General features: G+C 44.0%; 14 protein-coding genes across 14 annotated transcripts; 7 read left to right on the top strand and 7 right to left on the bottom strand.

Moving 5' to 3' along the window:
• Positions 1-74: 74 nt before the first annotated feature.
• BYT42DRAFT_321430 (restriction endonuclease type II-like protein) lies at positions 75-1379 on the bottom strand. Its single transcript, XM_051563013.1, has 2 exons — positions 784-1379; positions 75-707 (listed from the first exon to the last, which is right to left on the bottom strand). The coding sequence occupies exons 1-2, from the start codon at positions 1254-1256 to the stop codon at positions 215-217; spliced, it is 966 nt and encodes a 321-aa protein (XP_051423633.1). The 5' UTR covers positions 1257-1379; the 3' UTR covers positions 75-214.
• A 529-nt stretch (positions 1380-1908) lies between these two features.
• Positions 1909-3660, top strand: BYT42DRAFT_568316 (uncharacterized protein). Its single transcript, XM_051568160.1, has 8 exons — positions 1909-1951; positions 2011-2059; positions 2132-2212; positions 2288-2305; positions 2380-2697; positions 2755-2899; positions 2983-3268; positions 3343-3660. The coding sequence occupies exons 1-8, from the start codon at positions 1922-1924 to the stop codon at positions 3601-3603; spliced, it is 1188 nt and encodes a 395-aa protein (XP_051423632.1). The 5' UTR covers positions 1909-1921; the 3' UTR covers positions 3604-3660.
• A 943-nt stretch (positions 3661-4603) lies between these two features.
• Positions 4604-5592, top strand: BYT42DRAFT_568312 (Sec61beta family-domain-containing protein). The gene is made up of 4 exons (XM_051568159.1): positions 4604-4720; positions 4794-4825; positions 4914-5027; positions 5152-5592. The coding sequence occupies exons 1-4, from the start codon at positions 4718-4720 to the stop codon at positions 5237-5239; spliced, it is 237 nt and encodes a 78-aa protein (XP_051423631.1). The 5' UTR covers positions 4604-4717; the 3' UTR covers positions 5240-5592.
• Positions 5593-5733: 141 nt separating this feature from the next.
• Positions 5734-8529, top strand: BYT42DRAFT_568310 (glycogen synthase). The gene is made up of 7 exons (XM_051568158.1): positions 5734-5904; positions 5993-6378; positions 6490-6814; positions 6934-7152; positions 7224-7410; positions 7485-7844; positions 7911-8529. The coding sequence occupies exons 1-7, from the start codon at positions 5841-5843 to the stop codon at positions 8458-8460; spliced, it is 2091 nt and encodes a 696-aa protein (XP_051423630.1). The 5' UTR covers positions 5734-5840; the 3' UTR covers positions 8461-8529.
• A 79-nt stretch (positions 8530-8608) lies between these two features.
• On the top strand, positions 8609-10136 carry BYT42DRAFT_531940 (CobW/HypB/UreG, nucleotide-binding domain-containing protein). The gene is made up of 7 exons (XM_051565424.1): positions 8609-8715; positions 8783-8872; positions 8943-9053; positions 9123-9159; positions 9227-9243; positions 9317-9483; positions 9553-10136. The coding sequence occupies exons 1-7, from the start codon at positions 8661-8663 to the stop codon at positions 10090-10092; spliced, it is 1017 nt and encodes a 338-aa protein (XP_051423629.1). The 5' UTR covers positions 8609-8660; the 3' UTR covers positions 10093-10136.
• A 122-nt stretch (positions 10137-10258) lies between these two features.
• BYT42DRAFT_495375 (pyridoxal phosphate-dependent transferase) lies at positions 10259-11455 on the bottom strand (the record flags this gene model as incomplete). The annotated part of the gene is made up of 2 exons (XM_051564359.1): positions 10259-11239; positions 11309-11455. 2 exons carry the CDS (start codon positions 11453-11455, stop codon positions 10259-10261), a joined length of 1128 nt encoding a protein of 375 aa, XP_051423628.1.
• Positions 11456-13579: 2124 nt separating this feature from the next.
• BYT42DRAFT_613603 (uncharacterized protein) lies at positions 13580-15011 on the bottom strand (the record flags this gene model as incomplete). Its single annotated transcript, XM_051571759.1, has 2 exons — positions 13580-13965; positions 14909-15011. The coding sequence occupies 2 exons, from the start codon at positions 15009-15011 to the stop codon at positions 13580-13582; spliced, it is 489 nt and encodes a 162-aa protein (XP_051423627.1).
• A 109-nt stretch (positions 15012-15120) lies between these two features.
• BYT42DRAFT_613602 (uncharacterized protein) lies at positions 15121-15438 on the bottom strand (the record flags this gene model as incomplete). Its single annotated transcript, XM_051571758.1, has 1 exon — positions 15121-15438. One exon carries the CDS (start codon positions 15436-15438, stop codon positions 15121-15123), a length of 318 nt encoding a protein of 105 aa, XP_051423626.1.
• A 520-nt stretch (positions 15439-15958) lies between these two features.
• On the bottom strand, positions 15959-16525 carry BYT42DRAFT_545659 (uncharacterized protein; the record flags this gene model as incomplete). Its single annotated transcript, XM_051565826.1, has 2 exons — positions 15959-16259; positions 16494-16525. The coding sequence occupies 2 exons, from the start codon at positions 16523-16525 to the stop codon at positions 15959-15961; spliced, it is 333 nt and encodes a 110-aa protein (XP_051423625.1).
• A 238-nt stretch (positions 16526-16763) lies between these two features.
• BYT42DRAFT_495309 (phosphoribosyltransferase-like protein) lies at positions 16764-18121 on the top strand (the record flags this gene model as incomplete). Its single annotated transcript, XM_051564355.1, has 4 exons — positions 16764-17274; positions 17337-17377; positions 17479-17609; positions 17689-18121. 4 exons carry the CDS (start codon positions 16764-16766, stop codon positions 18119-18121), a joined length of 1116 nt encoding a protein of 371 aa, XP_051423624.1.
• Positions 18122-18341: 220 nt separating this feature from the next.
• Positions 18342-19867, bottom strand: BYT42DRAFT_613600 (splicing factor, Prp19-binding domain-containing protein; the record flags this gene model as incomplete). Its single annotated transcript, XM_051571757.1, has 5 exons — positions 18342-18554; positions 18624-18780; positions 18853-18985; positions 19047-19192; positions 19251-19867. 5 exons carry the CDS (start codon positions 19865-19867, stop codon positions 18342-18344), a joined length of 1266 nt encoding a protein of 421 aa, XP_051423623.1.
• On the top strand, positions 19839-21566 carry BYT42DRAFT_568293 (Endonuclease/exonuclease/phosphatase). Its single transcript, XM_051568157.1, has 6 exons — positions 19839-19881; positions 19982-20047; positions 20144-20676; positions 20752-20995; positions 21077-21133; positions 21206-21566. The coding sequence occupies exons 3-6, from the start codon at positions 20226-20228 to the stop codon at positions 21513-21515; spliced, it is 1062 nt and encodes a 353-aa protein (XP_051423622.1). The 5' UTR covers positions 19839-19881; positions 19982-20047; positions 20144-20225; the 3' UTR covers positions 21516-21566.
• Positions 21567-21596: 30 nt separating this feature from the next.
• On the bottom strand, positions 21597-23150 carry BYT42DRAFT_568288 (uncharacterized protein). Its single transcript, XM_051568156.1, has 2 exons — positions 22274-23150; positions 21597-22201 (listed from the first exon to the last, which is right to left on the bottom strand). The coding sequence occupies exons 1-2, from the start codon at positions 22881-22883 to the stop codon at positions 21693-21695; spliced, it is 1119 nt and encodes a 372-aa protein (XP_051423621.1). The 5' UTR covers positions 22884-23150; the 3' UTR covers positions 21597-21692.
• Positions 23151-23490: 340 nt separating this feature from the next.
• BYT42DRAFT_321055 (uncharacterized protein) lies at positions 23491-25948 on the top strand. Its single transcript, XM_051563012.1, has 8 exons — positions 23491-24012; positions 24071-24302; positions 24378-24499; positions 24556-24665; positions 24735-24832; positions 24890-24959; positions 25029-25045; positions 25102-25948. Exons 1-8 carry the CDS (start codon positions 23860-23862, stop codon positions 25791-25793), a joined length of 1494 nt encoding a protein of 497 aa, XP_051423620.1. The 5' UTR covers positions 23491-23859; the 3' UTR covers positions 25794-25948.
• The last annotated feature ends 121 nt before the right edge of the window (positions 25949-26069 follow it).

Genomic DNA, 26069 nt, shown 5'->3' with positions numbered 1-26069 from the left:
TCACTGTCTGTTACGATCCCATTTTGTCTCGGAGAGTCATACTACAAGAAGCTGCTGCGAAAGAAAATGTAGATGAAAATGTTCAAATCATTATAAAAATATCAACGGGAAGCGAGTCGCGCTCAATATGGATCAAAGATAGTATACTATTTACAAGGAAGGGGGTGGAAGGGGTTTGCAAAGGTGTGTAGAAAACCACTCTACAGTATATGGATTACTTTTGCACACGCTTGCGTTTGGAGGGATGGATCGTGAAGGGCTGCGTAAAGGCTTGCTGCAAGCGTTTGACTTTTTGTTCACCGAAACCTGGACACATGGCCAATTGTTCGGTGGAAGCGTTGGCGATGCCTTTGAACGAGCCGAAAGAGGACAACAGAGTCAGTACGTCCGTCTTGTTTACGCTCTTTACGTTGGTGAGACAATCCGTCATTTTGGTATAGTAATCGTCGACCATGCGTTCACGAATCAAATCCGGTGGTTTGTTCTCAAATACTTTGTACGTTTCCAGGTATCGTGCTGCTTCCTCGTGGCTCCAAGCCAGCATCAGTGTGTAATCCTGCAAAATGGCAGTACGATTCAATTCACGTAGCGTGTCATGGTAGTTTTCAATATCCACAAGCACCAGTAACACTTTGAGCACATAGAGACGAGTTAATTTGGCCATGCGTTCGTAAATGTAATTAGGGTAAAGTCGATGATAACGTAGACTGTCATGTGCTTCCAGTTAGCACTCCAATACAATCCAAAAGCTCGAGATGCGTCACTTTTTTTTTTTTTTTTTACCTCAGATATAAAACTCCCGTGGTTAGACCGACGACATAATCTGGCTTGATGGTATCATCCGGTTCCCAAGGAACATTGTGAACGTATCGAAGGATGGGATTTTTGTGCTGAGTGGGATTCACCAAGATTGCATTGCCTACGCCTCTTCGCACGGCAGGCGCTGATACAATCACCGCGTCCGAGGCCGCCGTTGCTGGCTGAGCGGGTGCAGGAGATATGGTCGAGTTAGGCGTATGAACCGATGATGACGCTGGCCGTGCTGGTGACGAAGGTATCTGTGATATTGCAGGGGCGATATTGGTAACGGTGACCTGCTGCTGCGGCGGCGGCGGTTGGATGGTGGAAGATCCATTGCCGGAATCATTGGCAGTGGATGTATCTTTGCTTTTCCAAAATATGGTTGGTTTGGTTTGCTGTTGTGCTTGCTCAATCTGACTCAGACTAGGCAGCGTGAATTTCGGCTTGTCTGACATTGGGGCGTTGGATTTTCAGGCGAAAACCATTCCGGTCTTGCACCTTTTGGAAGCCCTCTGAAAGGGCAATGATCAAAAATTTAAGCAGTCACTGTTAAAATTGTGCAACAGATTGATCCACGCATATAAAAATAATGGCGGCCATTTCAGACCTTGCATAATAGAGAAGAGGTGTGTTTGCTGATTATTAAGTTTGCAGAGTCCATGCTTGTGACAATAGCATACTCGACAAATCGCTCATATCTGACCAATGAACAAGGAGGCTTCCTCATTGATGACTTGAAGGAAGTTTGATGTCGATAAGCATACAATACAGTCTTAAGTTCTATTGTAGAACTTGAGTGGTCATCGTGAAAAAGGCGGCGGTCAAACATCGTATCAAAATAATACTTTTTATATTATACATTTATGAGTTATCGAATAACTCGTCTATGAATTTGGAATTGTCCTGGAGACCTTTTATTATGGAGACTGTCCATCGAAACATATCATTGCTTTTTCGCTTCTTTTTTTTTGAGGGGGTGATACACTTTCGGTGTGCTTTTGGTTGAACCAGTTGTAATGATCGGAGTGTAAAAATCCCGTTTGCGTGAATTTTTTTTTCACGCTTAAAAAAAAAAGGGAAACTTGGTGGAAGGCGATAGATCTCTCAGTCAATTACCACCATGTTACCGCAAGATTGGAATAATTTAGTTGTATGTAGTCATTTTATGCTCTCTATAAACCGATCGCTCACATTCTACCTTGTATGTAGGAAGAAGTGCACCAGAAATGCGTCGCTTATGATTACAATGAAGAAGAAGGTACGAAATTAGAAAATACCGCATAGTCTTCCCTGTCTTTTGTTGAATGCAACTCACTGTGATTCTTTGCAGACAGAACACTCAGCGAATTCATCATCAATCTGGTCCAGCTTGGCAAAACTCCCGACGAAATCAACGGTGAATTGAAAGAATGTAGGATCTCCTATAGCATGAAGTTTTGCTCTGCTGTTACTGACGGTTGATCTGGTTTTTTTTTTTCGGTTATAGTGGTTGGCTCTGACTATGGTATTGTGTTGATCTCTCTTTCAGCTTTTTGATGGTGGTTAAATCAGTGGGTGAATCTAACATCATGTCATTAGATCTTAATCTGACGGACTGGATTTTCGCTCGCATTGGTGAAATGGAGAATCCTCAGACGACAGTGACGCACAGTAAAACGGAAAACCGGAATCGCATTTTTGCCCAAGCTATTGGAGATGTTAATAAAGAGATGGCACCTTCGCGGTTCACCAGCACGAGTCAGCGACGTGCCGTTGATCGATCCCGTTCACGATCGCCGGAGCGAAGGCAACACCGACCGTCCTACCGCGAAGACGACAACAGAGATGAGCGAAGAGACGTCTTTTCACGTTTAGGAAACAGTCGACGCCATGATCGACAACAAGAGGACCCTGAAGGTAGAAAAATAGGATCCAATTGATGCTACATGAGGTGATCTAACCGTGTCTATTTAGTTTCCATGTCAACCAATGTGTTTGATCGCCTTGGTACCACACAACCTGCAGTGAACAGTCCCCACCCACAAGAGCGATGCAAGTTCTGGCCTTCTTGCGCCAATGGGGAGCAATGTCCCTATTTCCATCCCAAAACACTATGCCCGTAAGAGTCGGCGGTCCTGCCTCACGTTTTTTTTTTTTTTTTTTTTTTACATCCATTGTCTAATAACGAGCATTTCATTTTAGTGATTATCCCAATTGTTCCAAAGCAGCCAACGAGTGCATGTTTATCCATCCCGCCGGTGATCCTGTCAAGCCGACGGCCCCCATCCAGAAACAAACAATGTGTAGATATGATCCTTACTGTACCAAGCCTACTTGTCCATTTCTCCATTCGACAAATGTCACTGCGCCCCCCGCTCCACGACCGATTCATCGGATTCCTGTCCCTTGTATCAACGGAACCGCTTGTGTTCGACCGGGATGTCATTTCACACATCCTAATGACCCTGTACCAGAGGTGGATATTCCTGTAAGTTGCAACAAGTAAAATAGGTGAGACTGTTAGGGAACGAGCAGAATCGACTAACCAAAAACTGTACATAGTGTAAATACGATGGCGCGTGCACTCGACCTGGGTGTTTCTACAAACATACGGTTCCTCCGTTCTCCACCCGTGGCGGTAACAAGACATTGGTTCTCACAGGGCAAGAACCAACAAGCCAGCGGCAATTTTCCGTTCCTGAAAGCGACATTGAAGAACGCATCTTGGTTGGAGAAAGCGCTGATCTGATCATCAATGACACTACAAAAACCCAGAATTCGAAACCCGATACCGAAACGACGGCAATGAGTGAGGATGTTTAGGGGATTTACGCATTTAATAAAGTCATAGACAAAGGGCATCATAATTTTTTTCTCGACCATTGACCTTTTATATTATGAAATGTGTCCATACCTGCAACTGTCAATCATTCCTTTGCAACAAAATGATGGTTCCAACGAATTATTCAGTAATCTGGCTTTTTCGGTCGGTAGAATTGTAGCGCTCGCTTGCAATCTCTCATATCGGATGTTGCTGGCGGCAGTATTGTATGTTTAATACATTGTATAAGATGATCAGGCGTAATTTTTTGCTAGATCGGTGGGAAATCATTGCTAGAGAACTCGTATCCTTTCCTAATACAGAACCGATGCAGATAGACGTTGTTTGTAATGTGGTATGCATATCTCATTGCCGTGAAGCACACCATTGTATCCCATAACAGCGTGATACAGTGTCACACAAAAACCCGTTTCTCGGCCAAGCGATAAGCAAACGACTAGAATTTCTTTCAGAATGGATCCGTGCGAAAGAAAAAAGAAGCAGAAAAAAAAAAGAAAGTAGTATGCTTTAGGCTGTTGCTTCCCTGCTTGGATTGTGTAGCTAATTGACCACACGTGAAAAGAAAGTCTAGTCATGCCACTAAAGAAACATTCACTTATGTTTCCTCCTTTTTATGAGGTGGCGGAATATGTCACATCACAGAGAAGTGGCATTGATAATATGAATGAATTGAAAATTGGGGGGGTGGGAGCAGACATGGCAAGTGATAACTCAAGAGACATTAGCTATTGCGCTCTAATGTATTCACATCGTTTTGACCGACCTTTTGTGTAGCAAGAGAATCCCGTTTTCCTTGATGTTTTTGATTGCGTAAAAAGACATCATAGTGTAAATAGGTAACAAGTCCAAACAAAACAGTTCATTTTTAGTTTCATTCAATGCAGGATCTTTTTTGTCTGACAAAAATGGATGCGCACAATGATAAAAAAAAAAAAAAAAATTCAGCATGGGGACAAGAAAAACGCAGCAAAATAAGTGGACCAATCACATTCAACCACCTCGACTGGAGGGGATTTACTTTTTTTCAATGACTCGTTTTTTCTTTCCGCCGAGGCTTGAGTTTTCCATTCTCATCATCTCAGCATACATATAACCATGGTAATGTGCTTATTTTCTCAACTGTGATGCCATTTCCCAAGACTCATCAATGCATTACTTGAACAAAAAATAGGCCGATAACTCAACACCCAAAGGAACTGTGAGGTAACGTCCGTGACGCTATTGCACGATTTTGAATGAGTAGGCCGGTCAAGTGAAGAGTTTGCTCAAACGCGTTTTCTTGGTTCTGTAGGAGACGTGTGACTGGACGATCCAATACAAATAGCCAGCCTCGTGGTGGTGTACCTGGCGGCAGCACTTCTAGCATGATGCGTATTTATTCTGACGATTCACCAGGTCTTCGTGTGTAAGTCTTTTGGAGTGGATGCATGCATGTGGAGATGGAAGAGAGAAAGAAAAAAGAAAAAAAGCTCCCGCTCATGGGCAGGTTGCTTGGAAAGAAATAGAAATGTCTAATGTTATTGGAACAGGGATCCTGTTGTTGTCTTGGTCTTGTCGTTGACCTTTATTGCTTCCGTGTTCGGTCTTCATATTGTTGGCAAATTCTTGCGTGCCTAAAAACTAGACAGTGTATGTTTTTCCATGTCCCCGTCAACGAAAAAAAACCCTTCCCATAAATATCGATCGTCTATTTGCTTTTTTGTTCCTTCTCTTTCTATTATCTTGATGGTCTTTTTGACTTTATTCTGTTTTCTTCATCGTCAAACTCCACAAGTGTGAGATAGTTTTATACTACGTTACGTGTTACACATCAGCTATAGGATCACAAAGGAAGATGATCATAACAAATTTCTATACAGTATAACCGCTTGATAAGCAAGGAAACGGGGGAATGGACAGTAGTAAGATAGAAGTTGGTGGATCAATTCCAGTGTATCGTCGATATTTTTATTTGGTCTATGACGTTGAGGCAATAAGAGCAAAAAAAAAGAGGGTCATTGATCCGCCATTCATGAACCCCCTTTTGGTGTTTCTATGACGTTCCTACAATTTTTTTTAAATGGCAACTGTTGCTTTGTTTTTTTTTTTTCGTGTACATTTTTGTTCGACATCTTCTTTTTTCTTTCCCCTTCTTTCTTTCTTTCTTACTCTTTTTCTTCTTAACTTTTAGTTGTACATTTTTTTTCTCGGGAGACAGACCCACCGCCGAAAGCAAATCATGAGCCATCGAGACGTGTATAATCCTTTGCTATTTGAAATCGCTTGGGAAGTTGCCAATAAAGGCAAGTTAATAAGAGAAACAAAACAAACGGCATCGATCGCTTCCTTTCTGATCGTTTTGTTTTCTTTGTTTTCTTCTTCTTTTATTAGTGGGCGGTATCTATACGGTGTTGAAAACCAAGGTTCCTGTAACGGTCCATGAATTTGGAGCGCGCTATTGCTTGATAGGCCCTTTGTCTTACAAAACGGCTCCGATGGAAGTGGAGGCTCTCGAGCCACCCAACGGGAAGATTCGGGAAACTTTGAACGCGATGGCCGAGCATGGTGTCAAGTACCTCTTTGGTCGTTGGCTCATTGAAGGCGCGCCGTATGTGTTGCTGTTCGATACCGGGTGTATGTATCATAAACTTGATGAGTGGAAAGGTGATTTATGGCGCTGTGCGGGGATCCCCAGCCCACCCAGCGATACCGAAACAAATGAAGCTATTTTGTTTGGTTATCTTGTTACATGGTTCTTGGGCGAACTTGCCCCAAAAGTAAGTCAAACCCAAAATCGTTGGCAACGCTTTATCGTACAGCGGGAGATCGGTTCGATTAACCTTTTTACCTATCTCCCCTTTTTTTTTTTTCCCGCGTATGCTTTTTAGTATAACCAACCGTCGGATCCTGCTATCATTGTGCATGTGCACGAGTGGCTGGCGGGAGTGGCAATTCCTTTGGTGAAGAAGCGTCGAATTGATGTGACCACGATTTTCACCACCCACGCTACTTTACTGGGTCGCTATCTTTGTGCTGGATCAGTCGATTTCTATAATAACCTTCGTGGCTTTGATGTGGATCAGGAAGCGGGTAAAAGAGGTATCTATCATCGTTACTGTATTGAACGTGCCGCCGCCCATTGCGCCGACGTCTTTACCACCGTAAGCCACATCACAGCTTATGAAAGCGAACACTTGTTGAAAAGAAAGCCAGGTAGGAAAGGAGGGGTTACAGAGCGATAAGATGGATAGATAGATAGATAGATAGATAGCGTGCCCAACGAGAAACGTACTCACCCCGACTTTTTTTTCCCTTTTTTTCTCTTTTGGCAGATGGTGTTTTACCCAACGGTCTAAATGTCGTCAAGTTCCAAGCCGTCCATGAATTCCAAAACAAGCATGCTCTCAACAAGGAAAAGATTAACGACTTTGTGCGCGGTCACTTTTACGGTCATTATAATTTCGATTTGGAAAACACGGTCTATTTCTTTACGGCCGGTCGATACGAGTATCGTAACAAGGGTGTCGACATGTTTGTGGAATCGTTGGGACGTACGTTGTGTAACCAACTATAAGGCCACCCTGTGTTTGTACGCTGTGTTTAACCCATTTTTTTCTCATAGGACTGAACGATCGGCTAAAAGCGGCCCAGTCCAACACCACCGTCGTGGCTTTCATTATCATGCCAGCCCCGACTCACAGCTACAATGTGGAAGCCCTCAAAGGCCAAGCCGTCACCAAGCAGTTGCGAGAAACCGTGAATGAAATCCAGGATCGCATTGGTCATCGAATCTACGAGAAAGCGCTTCGGTAAGTTCGTTGCACACAGATGACGATCGTCAATGCGGGAAAGCTAAAAATGGCTTATCCACATTTCTATAAAGGGGAGAAAAACTGAATGCAGAAGATTGGATCTCGGATGAAGATAAGGTGTTGCTGAAGCGTCGTGTGTTTGCCCTGAAACGACAGACCCTGCCTCCCATTGTGACGCATAACATGGTCGATGATAACACCGACCCGGTCATCGACCAGTTGCGTCGCCTTCAGTTATACAATAGACAAGATGATCGCGTCAAGGTCATTTTCCATCCCGAGTTCCTCAATGCCAATAACCCGCTTCTCGGTCTCGATTACGAAGACTTTGTCCGTGGTTGCCATCTTGGCGTCTTTCCCTCTTACTACGAACCTTGGGGTTACACTCCCGCCGAATGTACCGTCATGGGCGTACCTTCCATTACAACAAAGTAACTGAGAATATTTTTTTGTCTCGGAGAGGCGAAATACTTATAGTTATCTTTTTCTTTTCCTAGCTTATCTGGATTCGGCTGCTTCATGGATGAAAACATTGAAAACTGTGAAGACTATGGCATCTACATTGTTGATCGTCGGATGAAATCTGTGGAAGAATCGATCCAACAGTTGTCCGAGCAAATGTTTAGATTTTGCCAAAAGACGCGCCGTCAGCGTATCAACCAACGTAACCGTACCGAGCGATTGTCGGATCTTTTAGACTGGAAACGAATGGGCCTGGAATATATCAAGGCACGCCAACTGGCCCTGCGTCGATCTTATCCGGATTCCTTTGATGACGACGATGAAGAAGACGAACAGGAAGTTCATGTCAAGATCCCCAAACCCTTATCGGCTCCCGCCAGCCCTCGTATTCGTCAGCATCTGAACGGTTTCTTTGACAATGATGACGAGGAGGAAGACCGTCTACCGATTTCCATCAAAAAAGAATTCCCTGCCTTGCACCACGGCGCCGATGAAAGTCGTGAGCAAGAGCTATTGAGAGAAGGCGATATCCAAACACTCAATAGGCTGACATTGCAGGATAAAAAGCAACAGCGTCATCATTAGAATCGCCCCCCCTCCCAAATAAAAAAATGTGCCTCATTTTCTTGCAAAACTAAAACCACAAAAAAAAAATTCAGACAGTTTTCCTTATTTGGTTATAAAACCCATACAAAAGAAAAAAGGTTAATTTTTTTTTTTTTTTTGGGCTGCTAACTCACACTTTTTGCACTTCAACCGGCCGTCATTGAGTTATATATCCCACCATGAGTCAGGACAAACCTATCCCCATTACTGTGTTTACAGGTTTTCTTGGAAGCGGTATTAGAAACGGGACACATGCAGTTTAGTCCAGTTCACGTACTAATGGTCTTGTATGATTATGCAGGAAAGACAACTACGATTCTCGGACTGTTGAAAAGGCTTCCCGAGGAATACAAAGTGTGTCTGCTGAAGAATGAGTTTGGTGACATTGCAGGTACGTGCATGAGTAGATTTTCCATTGGAAGCCGAATGGACACTGAAGGAAACCACTTGCTTTTTCACAGTCGATAGTCAGTTGGCCAAAGAATCCAATATCGGTGTGCAGGAAATGGTCAACGGCTGTTTATGCTGCGTTCTGGTAGGTCAGATGAAATTAGCATTAATGGAATTGAAAGGTGAGCTGTCGGCATGCAAAAGGGGATCCGTGTTGAGTGAAAGGCACGCAATAACGTGTGACATTATAGAAAAATACAACCCGGACAGAATCATCGTGGAAACAAGGTAAAGATCGTGATGTAAAGAAAAAGAATAAAACCTTTTGGGTTCTGACGAAAAAAGAACTTTTTAGTGGATCGGCGTTTCCTGGCAAGTAGAATGTGATCCTGGCCTGTTCTAATGCAACTGGTCCACTAATTCAATTTTATTAACCGCCTAACAGCCCCTATTGCTTGGCAAATTCGTGAAATGGCGCCCGATGGATTTGTGTTGGATTCCATCATCACCGTCGTCGATTGCGTGAATTTCACCGGTTATGAAGACACAAGCTATACGGCCAAGCTACAAGCTCAGTATACAGACGTTATTCTGCTCAACAAACATGAATTGGTAATACGCTTTTCTTCAATTGTTTGCCTCGGATGATATGGGAGTCAAATTGACCTAATGGGTATACAGGTGGATGAGCGGCAGTTGGATACGGTGATGGATCACATCAATGAATTGAATACGGATACGCCCAAAGTCAAATGCGACAAGGACGGTGTGTCCCCCGATTTGATCTTTGGTCTTGATACACAGTTGTTCAAAGTGACGAATGAAAAGACACACCAGCTCAATGAAATGGTATTTGACCCGCATCATCAAGAGAATGAAGTGGATCTTGTTCAGATTGTGCAGACCACCGATGCAGGCAACAATAACATCACACGCGAACTTCTCGACAGCTTTTTGAAAACCATGCCCAAGGAAGATATCTATCGAATCAAAGGGTTTGTGCGGGATAACCTGGACAAGCTTTATATCTTAAATCATGCCTTTGGTCGCTTTGAATTAACCGAGGTCACCAACGAAGAAACGCTTCAAGAAGCGAAAGACATTCAATTGAAAATCACCGTCATGGGCCAGGACCTTCGCATGTATCAAGATAGAATCAAGAATGCTTTGCTGGGAACTACCGAAGCCGAAGTCACTTTAACAGCAGCACATAGACATTAAATGATAGAAAATAAACACAGTGTTATTGAAAGATGTATTGCAATTGAGATGGGGCATAAGAAAAATTGCATGAAGGAAAAAAAAAAGAACATGAGTTGAATAATGATGAAAGAAGAAGAAGAAAGGGAAGGGGCAGGGAAAAATTACAAATGGATGAAAAAAGTTTTTAAGGCATCATGGACACCATTCTTCTAACGGGTATGTCCAAAGGTTGGTCCGCCTTGGCGGCAATCACTTGAGACACGACGTTCAGAAAAGTGTCGACGGCCACTTGGTCAATTTGATGATGCAGGACAATGCGTGCTTTGGTTCCCATGCCACCGATACGGATATTATGTTCCAACAGGGGCGGCAAAAGATCATTTTGGATGTCAATACCGGCGCGGGATGTATCGATCATGATCATGTTGGTATGTACGGGAATTTGCAAATCGATGCCTTGAGCCACCAGACCGTCCGCGAGGCGTCGGGCCAGTTGATGCGTGGATTTCATCGTAGGCACGACATTTTCAATGCAGTATTTGGCCACTGCCGCCAAAGGACCGGCTTGACGCCATCCACCACCAAACAGCTTTCGGTGATGCCGCGCGCGGTCGATAAAGTCAGCGTTACCGACTAAAATGGAACCGATGGGGGCGCCCACTCCCTTGGAAAGACAGAGAGACATGGAATCAAAGTTTTTACCGTACTCTTTGAGCGGGATCCCGGTTTCTTCAGAAGCGTTCCAGAGACGAGCGCCATCCAAGTGCATGGCGAGACCGCGATGACGAGCCATATCGGATATCCTGCGGATTTCCGAGAGAGGGAAGATCATACCACTGAGCGTGTTTTCGAGCGAGACGACCTTGGTGGGAGCCGAGTACAGATCTTTGGCGATCACATTGGCTTCAATTTCCTCCTTGGTGACGTGGACCCCATTGGAAGCAATGACCGGGCTGACCGAGGCACGGGCATGGAACGAGATACCACCGGCTTCCAGCAAGAACACATGCGCACGAGAATCACAGACAACAGAGTGTGGAGGGCAACGCAAATGGGTCAACAAACCCAACTGGTTGGTCATGGTACCACTGGCACAGAACAAACCGGCTTCATGGCCACAAAGGTCGGCCACGTACTCTTCCAATTCTCGACACGAGGAGTCCTCCTATGCATGACAAGCAGTCCAATGGTTAAATATGCATTTTGATACGGTTTGTTTGTACCCAAAGCTTACCTGGAAGACATCATCAGCTCTGGAAGCTTGCTTCATGACTTCAAACATCTCTTCTGTAGGCGCGGTTTCTGTGTCGCTGCGAAGATCATAAACCTTGGCATGTGGATTGGCGACACCATTGTTCTTGAGCCCATTGACAATATACATTGTTCGTTTTTGCTGGCCAACCATGCGGCGGCACAATGAGGAGAAGCGATTTCCTGTAATGGGCATCATATTACTAAAAGAGGTTCCACTCTGTCAGAAAAAATTTTTATTTGGAAAAAAGGTCGCGAACCCAGCTTTATTTAAAAAGGGCGGGACTGTCTTTTCTGAATGTTCAACATGTTTCATCCTTTCATGCGCCATGGTTGGTGCTGAGCCTTAAATGGACCTGCACACTATCGCGGACCTTAGATTCCTCAAGATATGTTTTCCCGATATATTCAGAGAGTCATTTTCGTGACATGATTTGAGTCAAATTAGTCAGTCATGGCCACCCAAAGCCAGGGACCCTTTCGCTCGCGTCAGCCGGATTCTAATTAACCTGTTTCACTCATTGATTTTTTTATTCATTTATTTATTCAAGTGGTTATTCACTTGCGGTTTATCACATCCATTGGCGTGTTCAGACAACAGGTACTTAAAGCCACTTTCGCTTGATAATTGACGGCCTGAGTTAAAATCAATGTCCAGCATCATGTTGAACGAGATGTATTATAACCAGAATGGCCAGATGACCCTCTCCGGAGCCTCGGTGTAGGGCATCCGGTTGTGCCTTTGATGGCTTGGATGATGGCGTTTGATCCAACTGCCAATGAGAGACGTTCGGCTTTTTTGGTTCCACCAATCTGACTGCTCGCTTATGTTTCATGGAATGGCTTGCTCTCTGCTGAACAGTCCAGCTACCTGAATAAAACAAAAAGTCTCTCCATCTCATGCATCAGATTAATTCACAGTTATCTAGCGTTCCCCTCGAACGTGAGTGTATCTTCCATGATTTGTGGCTGCATAAAATGGAGGGCCTTCATCAAAGCTACGTACCCACCAATATGTAGAACTCGAGATGGTATAACGCATCCTTCTGTTCATAATCCTCTACTTCAGCACAATGCAGACAATGCAAGGTATCGCAACTAGCTATTAGGATGGCGAATATTCCCGGGAATACCTTCGCTATAGCAACTACCGCTTGACTTATGCAATGTCTTTATCAGTGATAATTGACATCCTTGTCTCGTCTTTGATCGACATGGTCACTAAAAAGCGAACCAAAAGAGTAACTAGTGTAATCTTTTATTTTCTTAAGATTCAGCATAACGGCACGAGGATGACCCTGTTGGTATATTCCACAGAGGAAGATATGGTTATGACCATTGTTCTTGATGCTCTTTTGGGCTTTCCAGTAGGGCAGAATGTGCATCTACACAGTAATGAGTTCAAGGATGTCGGCGTTTCATTCCGTGGGGCCCAAGCGCCGTGATTCCCGTCATGGGATCATGCATTTTTCTTTTGTACAACGTCGCTGTTTTCCTTGCTTTTTTTCTATAGACATCTTTTTCGCTACACGTTTATCGTCAAAGCATACGGCATATCTCATGTAACTCATTATGATTAACAATAGACTATGGTGAAATGAGAGTGATTCCGGACCATGGCAACTCAAGAAAACGGTTGAATCACCTATGATTTGGTCAGTGAATATTCCATAGGCTGCCACTGTAGTAGATTTCTTTTGTGTTGCTATCTGTACGGTATCAAAGGAATTCCAATAAAATATACCAGCCGATGTTAAATAGTCTTCACAAGCAAATATTAGTGTGCCTGAGAAAGAGGCACCGTACACTGAGTTTCTAATCGGAATAGTACCGTAGTGTCGTAGTACAGACAGATCTTGAAATGTGAACCATGATTCCCGATGCATGCTCCATGGCACGGTGCAAGTGCTTGATTAGCTTGCAGTGGGCGATGGCAGGCGTCAAAAGCTGAATGGAGTCCTTTGAAATCATGTGATGACGCAATCCCTGTTTTTTTTATTTATTTATTAACGCGTAATCCAGCTAAGGCCTGTTTTCCTTGACTCCCTACTGTTTTTTTTCTTATATTTACTGCAACCTGCTATCATGCCTCGTTTCAACCTTACAAAAAGCTCAACTTTCACTTTACTCAAATGATTAATTTTATGAAGATTCGTCGGTACGGATTTGACGCAATGGTACTTACGATGTTCCGTTTTGATGTTCCCTCTAATGACCAATATTTTGAGTAGAACCGATGATTGGACTGCCGACCTTATCCTCGAAGCGGCTCCAAGTTCTTCAATACGATTGGCATTGTGGTGACGAAGCTCAAAGGAAACGCCACAACTAGGATCGAAAGCCGCATTGATGGAACCCAAGGACGAGGTCCAGGACGTAGTTGTGTCAACTTGGCCGTTGGTTTTGGCGTGCCTGTGTCGGTTTCTCTCTCTGTGGCTTTGGCCACCTCTGCACCCGTGTCTGTTTGCGCGCCCGTGTCGGCTCCAGTGTCTCCCTTGGTATCGGCCCCATTTTCTTCGCACGCTTCTGTTTCCGCGGCTGTATCTGCGCCTCTGTCTTTCACGTCGGCCCCTTTTTCTTCGCCCGCTTCTGTTGCCGCAACGGTGTCTGCGCCTGTGCCTTTCACGTCGGCCCCAGTGTCTTATTTCGTGTCAACGCTGTCACATCGCAGCATGTGGATCCTTCCCAATACACCTTATAACCGAGGACTGCTCACTGGTAATTATCAATCAAACTCAAGAATAAAAGTGTTCTTTCATATATCATAGCGTGTTCCTCGACGATTCTGCATTTAATATCAAATGCAACAGTCTAGAACATGGTTCACAAAAGGTACTCGTGCTACCATTACTCGATCTACCACAAGAGCAAACACAACGTCTATACTAGAAATCTCTGCTGCTGGTAGATTACAGTCAGTCTTAAAGATCCAAGGCCTGCCAAGAAGAGATTGATTGATTGATATATGGGTTCAGGGACTGTAACAGGTCGCTACACTAGCTTCTTAAAAACGATACTCGATGAAATATATGTAAAACCCACATATGAAAGGCCATTATATTGATATGGATCATGCACCTATTCACACCCATGTAAACATGAAGAAGTATATTGAGTATCGAGGAATATAAATGTACGTATCTTCTTCCATACTCTAGAGTTTAACCCGATTGAAAATATTATGGGTACGATAGTGGCAAAGATTAAGATTAAGCGTCATAGGTTTTTGCAGAAAGACATTTTGTCCAGAGATTACAGAGCCTGCAACAATGTGGAGAAAATCACTTGAACGGTTTCGTTTCATATGCTTACCACTACTGGGAAAACTGTCGAAACAAAGAGCCAATATAATGGCCGCAACGACATCAAGGACAACGATACAAGATAAAAAAAAAAGCATATGATACGTTTATAGATTGAAAGTGCGGTCACCGCCAAAAAAAAAGGAGACAAGAGCTTAATAGCTTCTTTTATTTTATTTACAAATAGCAGTCATATTGAAGATAGAAAACGTGGATGCCAGAAAAAGAGCTGCAAAAGTAATAAAAATGGAATAACCAATGACGGCTACTGTTGTTGCTACCATTCAAACGTGCCTGACGACTTCCGCGTTGCATAACCGTGATTTCCAACATGTCTCGCAATGGAAACAAGTCATACATATAGCCGCGCTTGTATTTCTTCATGGACTAACGTCAACTGCCTTTTGAAATCTGGGTGCGCCGGAAGCAGGTGGTAAGGGGAGCAAGAGTGGTCCAAGGCTTCGCTTATCCGCATTTCGTTTTTCCTTCCCTTTCACTCCTGTTCAAATTCTTCCCAACGACCTAGGCCCCGTAATTTGGATGCTTGGGACTTATCAACCAAGGTTTGTCGCCGTGTCGATATTTCGAAGCGGTACCCAACGATATGCTTGTTGCGACGGCCGCTTTCGTGCTCCAGGAGCCTCGTTGAAGCATTGGCGGCCGGGGAGAAAAAGGTCATCTCGACCAGGCCATCTTTGAACAGACGGTCGACCATTTTTTGAAGCAGGGACACGCGATTACCAGAGGTGCGACCGTCTTGAGGTTTTCGAGCATATCCTAGCGTCGCCATCTGATTTTCTTTAAGATGCATAGGGTATAAGCTGCGCCAATAACGAAAATATTCTATACCGACCACTGCAGATTTACTGAATTTGAGATAGGGGGTTGCTTGTTATGCTTCCCACCAACTTTCTTGCAGGGCATTGCTCCTGATCCATTTTACGAATTTTCCGCTCCAGGTTTCAAACGGTGGCTTCAAGAGATGTAATCCTCTTATAGGACGGGTTGTACGCGATTTATGAGCGCCCAATCGCCATGGGATGTTGGGGATTAAGGTCACGACGAAGCATACGTCCTGGCGGAATTTCTTGAAATACGGCACGCTTGCTTTGGGGTATCTTGCGGTCGACTCATTCCCGAGAACGAATCAGCCGGCCTTTTCATGGGTAGGAACTACACCGAGAGCCATGTTAAAAGCAGATGGAGTCATCAAATAGGGGTGTGAAAACAAAAAAAAAAGGCAGATGAAAGGAAAGGAAAAGGAATTTAAAAGAAAAGGGCAAACACTTGGTGCACTCCAAATTCCACGCCAATTTATCAACTTTGAGCGCCTAATCAGAAGCCATTTGCAACCAATCTTCTGACTTGATTTGTGCTTGATAAAAAAGCTGGCCTGAGCTTTCCTTGTTCTTGATGGGTCCATTGTCGGCAACACTCTTACGGATTCTACATTCACCGTAATGTTTGCATGTGAACCAGGTTACACAGTCGCTGAATCGTTTGACGTTGAGTACGATATTGAACTTCCGTTTGTATTCGGCAACAGCGTCGGGAACAGCGGCAGTTGAATTGATATTCGCCGTAGGCCAAACTTGCACAAGATTGTTGAAAGCTTTGACAGCAGCATTGATGCTAGAGACGTTGGTCAAGGTTGATGGAAATCAAAAAGAAAAAGAAAGATCTCAGTTGACGCGTCAGTGCTTCCAAATTTTCATTGACGTGACGTCACGCTCAATTGATTTTGAAGTGATTTGGAGTGAACTGGAGTGGATTTTTTTTGGAGCGCACTGTGTTGATTGAAAAAAATAGCTACAACAACAGGGCGATGACCTGTTTATTAAATCTGTAGAATATGAGCACTACTACTATGTCATAACGCTATTCAATTGGATTGTCATGCTCGACAGGAAATGAAATAGTCAACGCATTAGTGTCAAGCAGTGAAGTGCCAAAAGCCATTGCATCGTGGAACCCAGAAAACACTGGAGGTTGGTGACACCTTGTGCCATGTGGGGAGATAGATTTTTATGGCAAAAAAACACGCAGTCACATCAATTTTCTCGATCAGTCTTTTTTGAAATAAAAAAAAAAAAGGTTCAAATTAGGCTTTGTTGCCAGGTTGTCTGCTGTTACGTTATGCGAAACCTTTTTGTTTTTGGAGGCTCGTCTCACCCCGAGTTGACGGAAAGTGTTTGTCGACGCCTTGGCATTCCGGTGGGAAAGACGAAATTGACGAAATTCAGTAACAACGAAACCAGTGTGGAAATCAAGGAATCGGTCCGAGATCACGATGTCTACATTATTCAATCCGGTTGCGGCCATGTCAACGACAACCTTGTCGAACTTCTCATCATGATCAATGCTTGCAAAATTGCTTCGGCCAAGCGTATTATTGCGGTCATTCCTTATTTCCCCTACAGTCGTCAGGCCGATGTCCCTCACAAAGCTTCGGGGGCACCTCTTCCTCGTCTGCCGCCACCTACCGAGCCCGTCACTCCCAAAATAACCACCGAACCGGTGGGCAACGTCCCTGATTATGTGTCAGCTCAGTTGGTGCGTCGCTTGGAAAATCAAACCGAGAAATCGCCCTACCGTGAGTGGCTTGCAAGATCAGGCACTCTGGTGGCCGATCTGTTGACGACTGCCGGTAAATCAACAAAAAAGATAAGAAAACTTTGATTGTGGGTTTTACTGACTTGGGGAAACAAGGGGCTGATCATATCATTACCATGGATCTCCATGATGCTCAGGTGAGGGGAAGGGCATAACGACCATGAAATGAACATGACGTAATTTAATGGAACTGACGCTGGGATATGGTGCCTGGATTTCAATTGTGTGATGATTTTAGTTCCAAGGCTTCTTTGATTGTCCTGTGGATAATCTTGCCAGTCGTCCGTGTATCATCAAGTACATTCAATTGCAGATTCCCAATTATCAAGATGCGGTGATTGTGTCGCCTGATGCGGGTGGTGCCAAACGGTAGGAATTTTTTTTTATATCAATATGGCAATTGATCAAAAAAGGAAAAAATTTTGACTGATGGGGCCCCCCACCCTAGTGCTACTTCAATCGCCGATCGTTTGCAGATGGATTTTGCTTTAATTCACAAAGAAAGACGCAAAATCTCGACGCAGCGTCATGAATTCATGCTTGTGGGTGATGTTCGCGGTCGAGACTGTATTCTGGTAGACGATATCTGTGACACTTCTTACACCATCACCAAAGCGGCTAAACTGTTGCGAGAAAACGGGGCCAAGAAAGTGTATGCGATTGTGAGTCACGCGCTCTTATCTGCCAATGCGATGGAAAACATCGAAAACAGCATGATTGATGAAATGGTGGTGAGCAATTCTATTCCACTTAATCACACTCTCCGAAGCTCCAAAATCAAGGTATTCGATGTGGCCCCCATATTTTCCGAAGCCATTCGCCGCATCCACTTTGGTGAATCACTCTCCATGTTATTTGACGCATCCCACGAACTCGTCTAAGGGTGTTGCTTCCATCGCGCTTTTCTTTTTTTTTTGTTCTGTTGTTTGCTTTTTTTATATTTCTCTTTTGTATCTCTTGTGTTTTAGCTTTCTTTTTAGACTCTTTCTCCAAAAATCATAGACACGCTCTGATATCATACACCAAATCGCATGTAATGTATTATTAGGCTGCATTCCAATCTGTGGTAGTTGTTCTGAACATTTCATCCTGGATTATAAATTAGTCACGTCTTCGACGTTTAACACTGGATAAAGGACGTTCCCAAGGGGAATCTCGTCGTGATGTATCTTCGGCTGCCAAATGAGTCCACTTTGTTCGGCCTGCCAAACCAAAATTTTTGACCTGCATGACTTTGGGAAGCAGTTCCTTATTTCGCACTTCATCCACGGTCGGCGCAGAATAATCACGGTTCAATACATCGCTGTCCTTATCCTTTGATGGCATAACTGATGTGAGCCTTCTGATACCAATGACTTCCTCTTCATGTAGCAGATAGCTTACCTGATAGAAAGCACCACGATGGTAATATTTTTGCATGAATGTGTGTTGACCCTTCTCTTTTTGTCGGGTCTGTTCTGCACGTTCCATATCCTCTTTCAGTCGAACTTCTTCGGGTAATGCACGACGTCGTTCCAGCTCTTCTTCTTCTCGTTCACGACTATTAAAAAACAGAGGATGGATAAGCAATCGAGTTCACTCTCGGCCATAGGATACGTCGTTATCAACTTACGCAATGCGTTCTTCACGATCCCGTTTGATACGCGTCAATTCTCTGACTTTCCAGGCTTCAAACTCTTCCTCCTCATTCAAACCATCCGTGTCGTCCACATAATCTTGATATTCAGTCAAGTCCTTTTCGGTATCTGCAACCACGTTTCCATGTTAAGAGGCATGTCCACCATTCATCAACTCCACATGACTGACCTTGTTCTTGCTCTCGCTTGAGTTGCTCTGCCAATAAATTATGCGATTGCTTCTTACGCTCTTCGATTTCTTGCTGTAATTGACGTTCCTTTTCTTCCTCCAATTTACGTAATTTCTCTTGTTGTAGTACGGTTTCTCGATGAGCTCTGTAACAGAATGGTTAAGAAGAGTGATCCCTTTTTTGCGGTGCATCCTGTCACTCACTTTGGTATAAACATCGGTTTTGGCAATCGATGGATGGATTCTTCTTCACTGTCGGTTTCATATTCGCTGGAACTTCCTTCTTCTTCACTTTCTTCTTCATCCTCTCCCTCCTCTTCGTCTTCTTCTTCCTCTTGTGCTGTTTCGACTGCTTTCACCTTGTCGGCTAATGCTTGTGCTTCTTCTAATTCTCGCTGTTGTTGCAATGCCTTTTGTTTTAATCGAAGTCTTTCTCTCGCTTTTTCTTCTTCGGCCGTTTCGGGTTCTTCTTGCTCGACAAACCGCCTTCGTCGTCGACCGTGAAGATCTCGTTCGACATCGTTCGCTGCGGCTTCCTGTGCTTGTTTTAGACGTCGTAATCGTCGATCGGAAGCGGCATCAGCTTCTGAGATTTCGATCTGTTGAACACCGGTGACGACATCTTTCTGTACAAATTGGAGTGATGATGGCTGTGAAGGTTGTTGGGGAGGCAGCGGTTGCTGCGGTTGGACTTGTTGCTGTTGTTCTTCTTCCTCTTCCTCTGATTCACTCAATTCATCCACGTAATTGGCTGGCACTTGGCCGGCACGATAACGTTTTGCTTGAACAGTGGGACGCTTTTGCTGTGGACGAAACGACATTAAGAAACTCGACAGTAGGTAAAAGAGACACCTAAGAAAGAGCAGTGAAAAAAAATTAGCAAAAAAAAAAAAAAAAAAAAAAAATTTAAAAATCAAAGCGCCCTTTTTTTGCAGGGAAAATTTGCAAGCATTTCTGGATGGACAGTTAGTTTCAAAGGAAAGCAACTGATTATTTATTTGGTACTTTTTCTACATTGAAACTAGCAGAAAATAAGCGGAAGGTTCAGCTTTGAGAATTAATCTATTGCTTTCTATTATGGTGTATCTTTGAGCAAGTCGGTTGCAATGGCAACTTCTTTCGGATAGGGCGCACTTTGGCAGCCACAGTCACAATTCATCCGCTTTTTCCTTCACAGCCATGTTGCTCGCCATTCTCGCTCGTCGCGCATCCTTCCTCGTCATGACTGGTGTCAAACGATCTAGACCCCCATCGGCCGAGGTCCACGAACGGACCATTTCAAAGGTACATTCTTCCTCTTCCGAAGACGATACCGTTGTCACTACCACCAAAAAGCCAAAGACCAAGAAGAAAGTCTGGGAGCCCTTTGATCCCACTGTGCCGCGTAATATGACGATGCCCGAAACCTTTTCATTCCCGGCAAAACCGGAAGGCAGCATCACTATTGCTTCATACAACGTGTCAAGCATCAATGCGAGCATTAAAAAGGGCTTCAACCGCTATGTCGATGCGGAAAATGCCGATATTCTTTGCTTGCAGGAAACCAAGGTCAACAGTCCTGTTCCTTCGGCCGTCAACGAAGAAGTGTATAAATACCGATATTGGGCCTTTGAAGAAAAGAAAGGCTATGGTTCGTATCTTTTTCATTTTACACACCTGGTTTCTTTTTAAAAAAATGTCGCTGATCCCATATCTTTTTTGACAGCCGGAACCGCCGTATTCTCAAAGTACAAACCTGACAAGGTCAGTTACGGTCTCCCAGGTTACGAAGATAAATCAAAGGGACGGGTGATCAGTGTAACCTTTCCCGCTTTTACGCTCGTGGCTTGCTATGTTCCCAATGCTGGCCAAAATCTTAAGAATCTGCCCGAACGACGCATTTTCAACGAATACATGGAGAAACACATCCGATCCCTTCAGAAAGCCGGACAGTCCGTCATTTGGGCAGGGTAAGTGCTTCTTTCTATTGCCATGTTATCGCTGTCATCCATCTTTTTCTCATCATGAAACTATACCTGATATGTCATCAGTGATCTCAATGTGGCACACACACCAATTGATATTGCCCGACCATCTACCAATGAAAGGTAGGACAAAACTAAATTGGTCAACACGAAGAAAATAGGAAAAGCACTCAAGTCGATGGCTTGCTCTTTTAGATCGGCCGGTTTCACAATCGAGGAGCGACAGGACTTTAGCAAAGTTCTTGCCAAGTCAGAAGAAGGAGACGAACCAGGTTTGATTGACAGTTGGCGTCACTTTCATCCGGACACACAAGGTCACTACACTTATTACTCCTACCGCTTCCGATGCCGTGAAAAACTCATTGGATGGCGCTTGGACTATTTTGTTGTCACCCCCGATTTGCTCGACAAGATCGTTGCCAGTAGTATTCGTCAAGAAGCATGGGGTGCCAGTGATCACGTTCCTCTGGTCCTCACACTCAAAAACATCTCTCTTTCGACCTAAATATATGACTGTATGCAAGCTTGATGCAAAAAAAAAAAATAAAAAAAAAATCTAGTATCACTTCAGTAATACACCAAAAAGAAAAAAGAAAGATGAGGGTATTTATTGGATGCCAGAGTTCTATCATGGATAAGTAAAATAACAAATAATAGAGATAAACAAAGTTGGAGGACGCGCTTAAACTGCATTTGGCTTGTGCTCCACCGTATCGGGTTTCATGGATTGCGCAAGGTATGGTTGCGGTTGATGTTGAGCTGACCATGTTTCCATGGGCGCTGCGGCCAATGCAGCAGGTGGTTGATAAGGAGAGTAATGTTGTTGGTACATTTCAGGAGACGCATGGTACATATCTTGATGTTGTATATGCGGTGAGATCAAGGGTGTCGAATTGGTGTGATAAGCACTGGTGTACTCATCATCTGTCAAGTTCATATACCCAGCTGGGTTAGTCGGTGTTGGCACAAATCGTCGCGCGTGTTGAAATGGGGAAGGAGGAACAGGGTCCAGACCTTGGTTACCTCCAACCGGTGGCTGCTGTAACTTGGGTACAGCATTTTCCGTCATACCAATAGCAAAATCGTCATTCTGTGGTTCAAAGCCATGCTTGTTTCGTCGCCGAGTACGACTAGCACATCCGCCGTGACGATTAAGCCACGTCAAAAAGCCAGCAATCAGAGCTAAACCCACTGCAAGTAGTAATAACGTCCCCCACACGTTAATAATGTGTCAAAATTTCGTCATGTTCTGGTTCTACTTACCCAAACCGCCGACCACTGAACCTGCAATGGTAGCTATATTGGATTTATCACCGTTATTCTCCGGCTTTGATTTCGTTGAAGACGACGCGCTGGGAGAAGAAGTGTTTTGCCCTTCGGTATCGTTGGAAGATGTGTCTGTGGCCGAGGGGTCTTGTTTACCGGATGGTTTGGTTGGGTGAATAATGTTCTTGTCAGTGGGACGGTCTTCATTATTGGATGGCGCAGGTTTATTAGGCGTAGCAGAAGTAGGCGACGTTGGCGGATTACCGTTGGAGGAAGGTTTATCAGGTGAAGGATTGTTGGACGGAGCAGGGCTGGGAACAACCGGTGGAATTGGATTATTATTACTTTGAGTTGGTGCGGTCGTTGGTGGTTGCGTGGACGGTGCTGTCGTGGCCGGAACGGACGACAGTGGGGGAGGATCTGAACTCGCGGGGGGAACTGCGATATCCGACGAGGATGCTTGTGGTGGTGTGGGTGAAACTGCGGGTTCGTTCCCTGAACCAAGTCCTGGTACGAGCCCTAGTTGCGGTGCAGTATTGCCTCGATCAGCGAATTGTAACACCAGTAGTAATAACAGAACGCATGAGCTAATGGTCGGTGGTTTCATAATATAGCAGCAATTAAAAGTTTTTTGTTCTCTTCTCTTTTATCTGCAAAAGGCGACCCTAATGAAGAATTATATAAAATAACTGGTAGTAAAATAATATTAAAAGGAAGGGAAAAGAAAAGACAATTAGTAAGCAAGAGAAAAGCGAAAAGGAAGAAAAAGAGTAAAGGTCAGGCAACATGTGCAATAATAATGGACTCCTTTATAATGATCATAATAAAAAAGTTAAATCTCCTCCCCAGCTTCTCATTCGAAGCCCCTGCCTTGCCTTTATAACGCTACAAAAGTTGATTCGATCCATTTGGATCATTTGCCTTTTATAGACGTTATCGTGATACAAGCGCTTTTCTTGCCAACCTTTGGCTGCGAAGATCTCTTTCAATTACCGGCAATGCGAATACATTCGTTTCCATAGCACCCTTGCAGGGACACTTTTTTTTCGCCTTTATGCGAAAATCAAAGTTCGCCTAGCATTGCTTCTGCAGTCGATTGGGACAATTTTCCACTGTCGACACATTCTATTTTTGGGTACCGTTCATCGTGTCACACATAAATGAATCATTTAACACCATGAATGGTGTATAAAAACGGCAATGCTTAACCTATTTTTCTCTTTCTCCATTGAAATCAGTTATGTAAACAATACAAATCGCAGTAAAAAGCAAGCTGCGTTGCTGTAGATCAGTTCTTTCTTTTTTCTATCTCTCATATTGTTTAAACCAACATGGATAGATCTTTAGTTTTATTTTATAGCCATTCATGAGTGAGCGCCAAATCGGAAAACCAGAATTGAGTATCAACGCAGTTGAGAAACTACGGAAAAAGACGAAAAAAAAGGAACGAAAATAATTGGTTGCCCGCTATTTCTGCACATTTGACTGATGCGCATTGGCCGTACAACTGTTGAAATCACTCACCCTTTTTTTAATACCTTTTATCCTATTTCAAACATATAATCCTTCGTCCTTGTTGAAGGATGTTAAATACCATTTCTGCCCTGCTGGCAGCTTCCTACTTGACAGTGATTGCTGCACAGTTGACGTGTAACATTACAGACCCTTTTCCTACGAACACCGACTTTTCCGCTGTCCTGATCAACCACTCCATTTACCTCATCACCAATCATTCGGTATTTCTGACTTTTCTTGAGATCTCGTTTACCTAGTCTAATCGTGATCTTATCACAGGCCCAATTCGGAATATGGACGTTAGATCTATCGCAAGGTCTGTCAGTCAAAGAGTGCTTACCGTGGCAACCACCCCTATTTTCCGATATCCTCGGCCCAAACGAAACGTCGTATCAGGATATAGTGGCATTTCGAGGATTCAACGACAGTATCTATCTTCAACCAGGACACACCGATCCCCATGCATCGGTTTCTGTTGTACGCTATGATACCTTGGGTTCCTGGGAAATTCGTAAGCCATTGTTTCAGTTCAAATCTTTGCTATTGAAATAGTACTCAGTGTCGCCTTGTTGTTTTATGCAAACAGTGGAAACCCCCGGCACGATCCCATTCGCACGAGTACAGCAAACCGCCTCGACGAACCGGGTCACAGATTTAGCTTGGTTCTTTGGTGGTTGGTCTCAAGCCGCGGACGGGTCAAAAACATATGTGAGTGGTGAAAAGGTCCCATGCTTGCAAAATAGGTCGCTAATGCAAAAGCACAGTATAACCACTTCTATAGTTTCGACCCAAAAGCGCATGAGTGGAACTGGCCACAAGTGAAATATGCATGGGGTCAACGGCCTGCACGTTACGGTCACAGTGCTAATTTGATGCAAGTACATGAAAATGTGGTTAACAGCATTAACACACTAGTTTTAACAATGAAACCGATTGCGCGTAGAATGCATCAATTGACGATTTTAGGTGGAGAACCAGCGGTCTTCAATTCAAGTAGTAATACCTGGGTTACCGCTTTGCCAGGGTTGCAAAGCATACTAGGTAACTTCTTGTCGTAAGTGTAAAGACGGGTGATCATATCTAACTTTATTTTTCCAGTGTTTGACACCATTCAGCTCCAGGCAGTCAGTATGATTACGTTGGGTGATATTCCGCCTATAACGAACGGGTAAATGCCCTGGACGATCCAGAAAGCTGGTTCCCATGACCTTACTAATTCATTATATTGTTTCTTTAGGTTTTCCGCTGTTGTGAGTGAGTATTTTCACCATACAAGAAGGTAGATCCGACTACTGACGTTTTCGCATTAGAACCCGGTTCTTCTCATATCGTAATATTTGGTGGTTACGACGCGACGGCACCCTCGTTCCAGCCTTCGCAAGATGTTTATATTATGGATACATGCACTTTGACATGGTCCAAAGCGCAAACGACCGGTGTTGCACCTGCAGGTCGTTCCCATCATGCTGCTGTCGTGTATGGGGATTACATGATCATTCTGCTGGGAAATACGCTTCCAACAGCGGAACCCAATGACAGTATCGGTATTTTGGATTTACGGAACTGGACATGGGTCGATCATTTACCGCCAATAAATCCATATGAGTCTGTGGGTTCTGCGGCACGCGGCCCTGAATGCATGTTTGAATTTCCCAATATGCCGCATCACGATATTGATAATGGTGGAGATGGCACATCTGGCTCAACAAATCCAACGGTTATTTCCAATCCGAATGGCGGAAGCCTCAGTACCAAGGCCGCTTTCGGTATCGGATTTGGGGTGGCTGGATTTCTGATCGTCTCTGCTGCACTGGGCTACTTCTTATACAGACAAAGGAAAAACGCTCATGTTAATAACCCGCGATGGCTTCCTGCGAAACTCAAGAGAAGTACCGCAGCGAACAAGCAAAACCCAATTTCGCCGTCGTCGGCCAACAATGATTATCCACTGGCTTCGGTCGACTCCAAAATCAAGCAGCCTTCTGATTCCGAGCACCCGTAACAAACCCTCCATCCTTCCATCCTACTCCCGTAATTACTTATCCATGTTATTCTATGTACATTTTGTGTAAATCATCCTTTTCCAATTGTAAATCCATGCACAACCATATATCATACCTGTCCTGACCAGGAACAAAATCCATCTTTTTATCTTTGTAACCCAGACACGAAGAGGGGAGGTTCCATACTCGGATTTGATTGGTTGTAGACGATTTCAAAGGTCGCACAACACTCTCGTCTCAGGTCTTGCACTCTTGGCAGCTGCTTTCTTGTTTTA

The sequence above is a fragment of the Radiomyces spectabilis genome, assembly GCF_025331425.1.
Source record: "Radiomyces spectabilis strain NRRL 2753 chromosome Unknown BYT42scaffold_6, whole genome shotgun sequence".
Classification (NCBI taxonomy): Eukaryota; Fungi; Mucoromycota; class Mucoromycetes; order Mucorales; family Radiomycetaceae; genus Radiomyces; species Radiomyces spectabilis.
The sequence above is the reverse complement of the archived record's forward strand: the minus strand, read 5'-3'. Positions and strand labels throughout refer to the sequence as shown.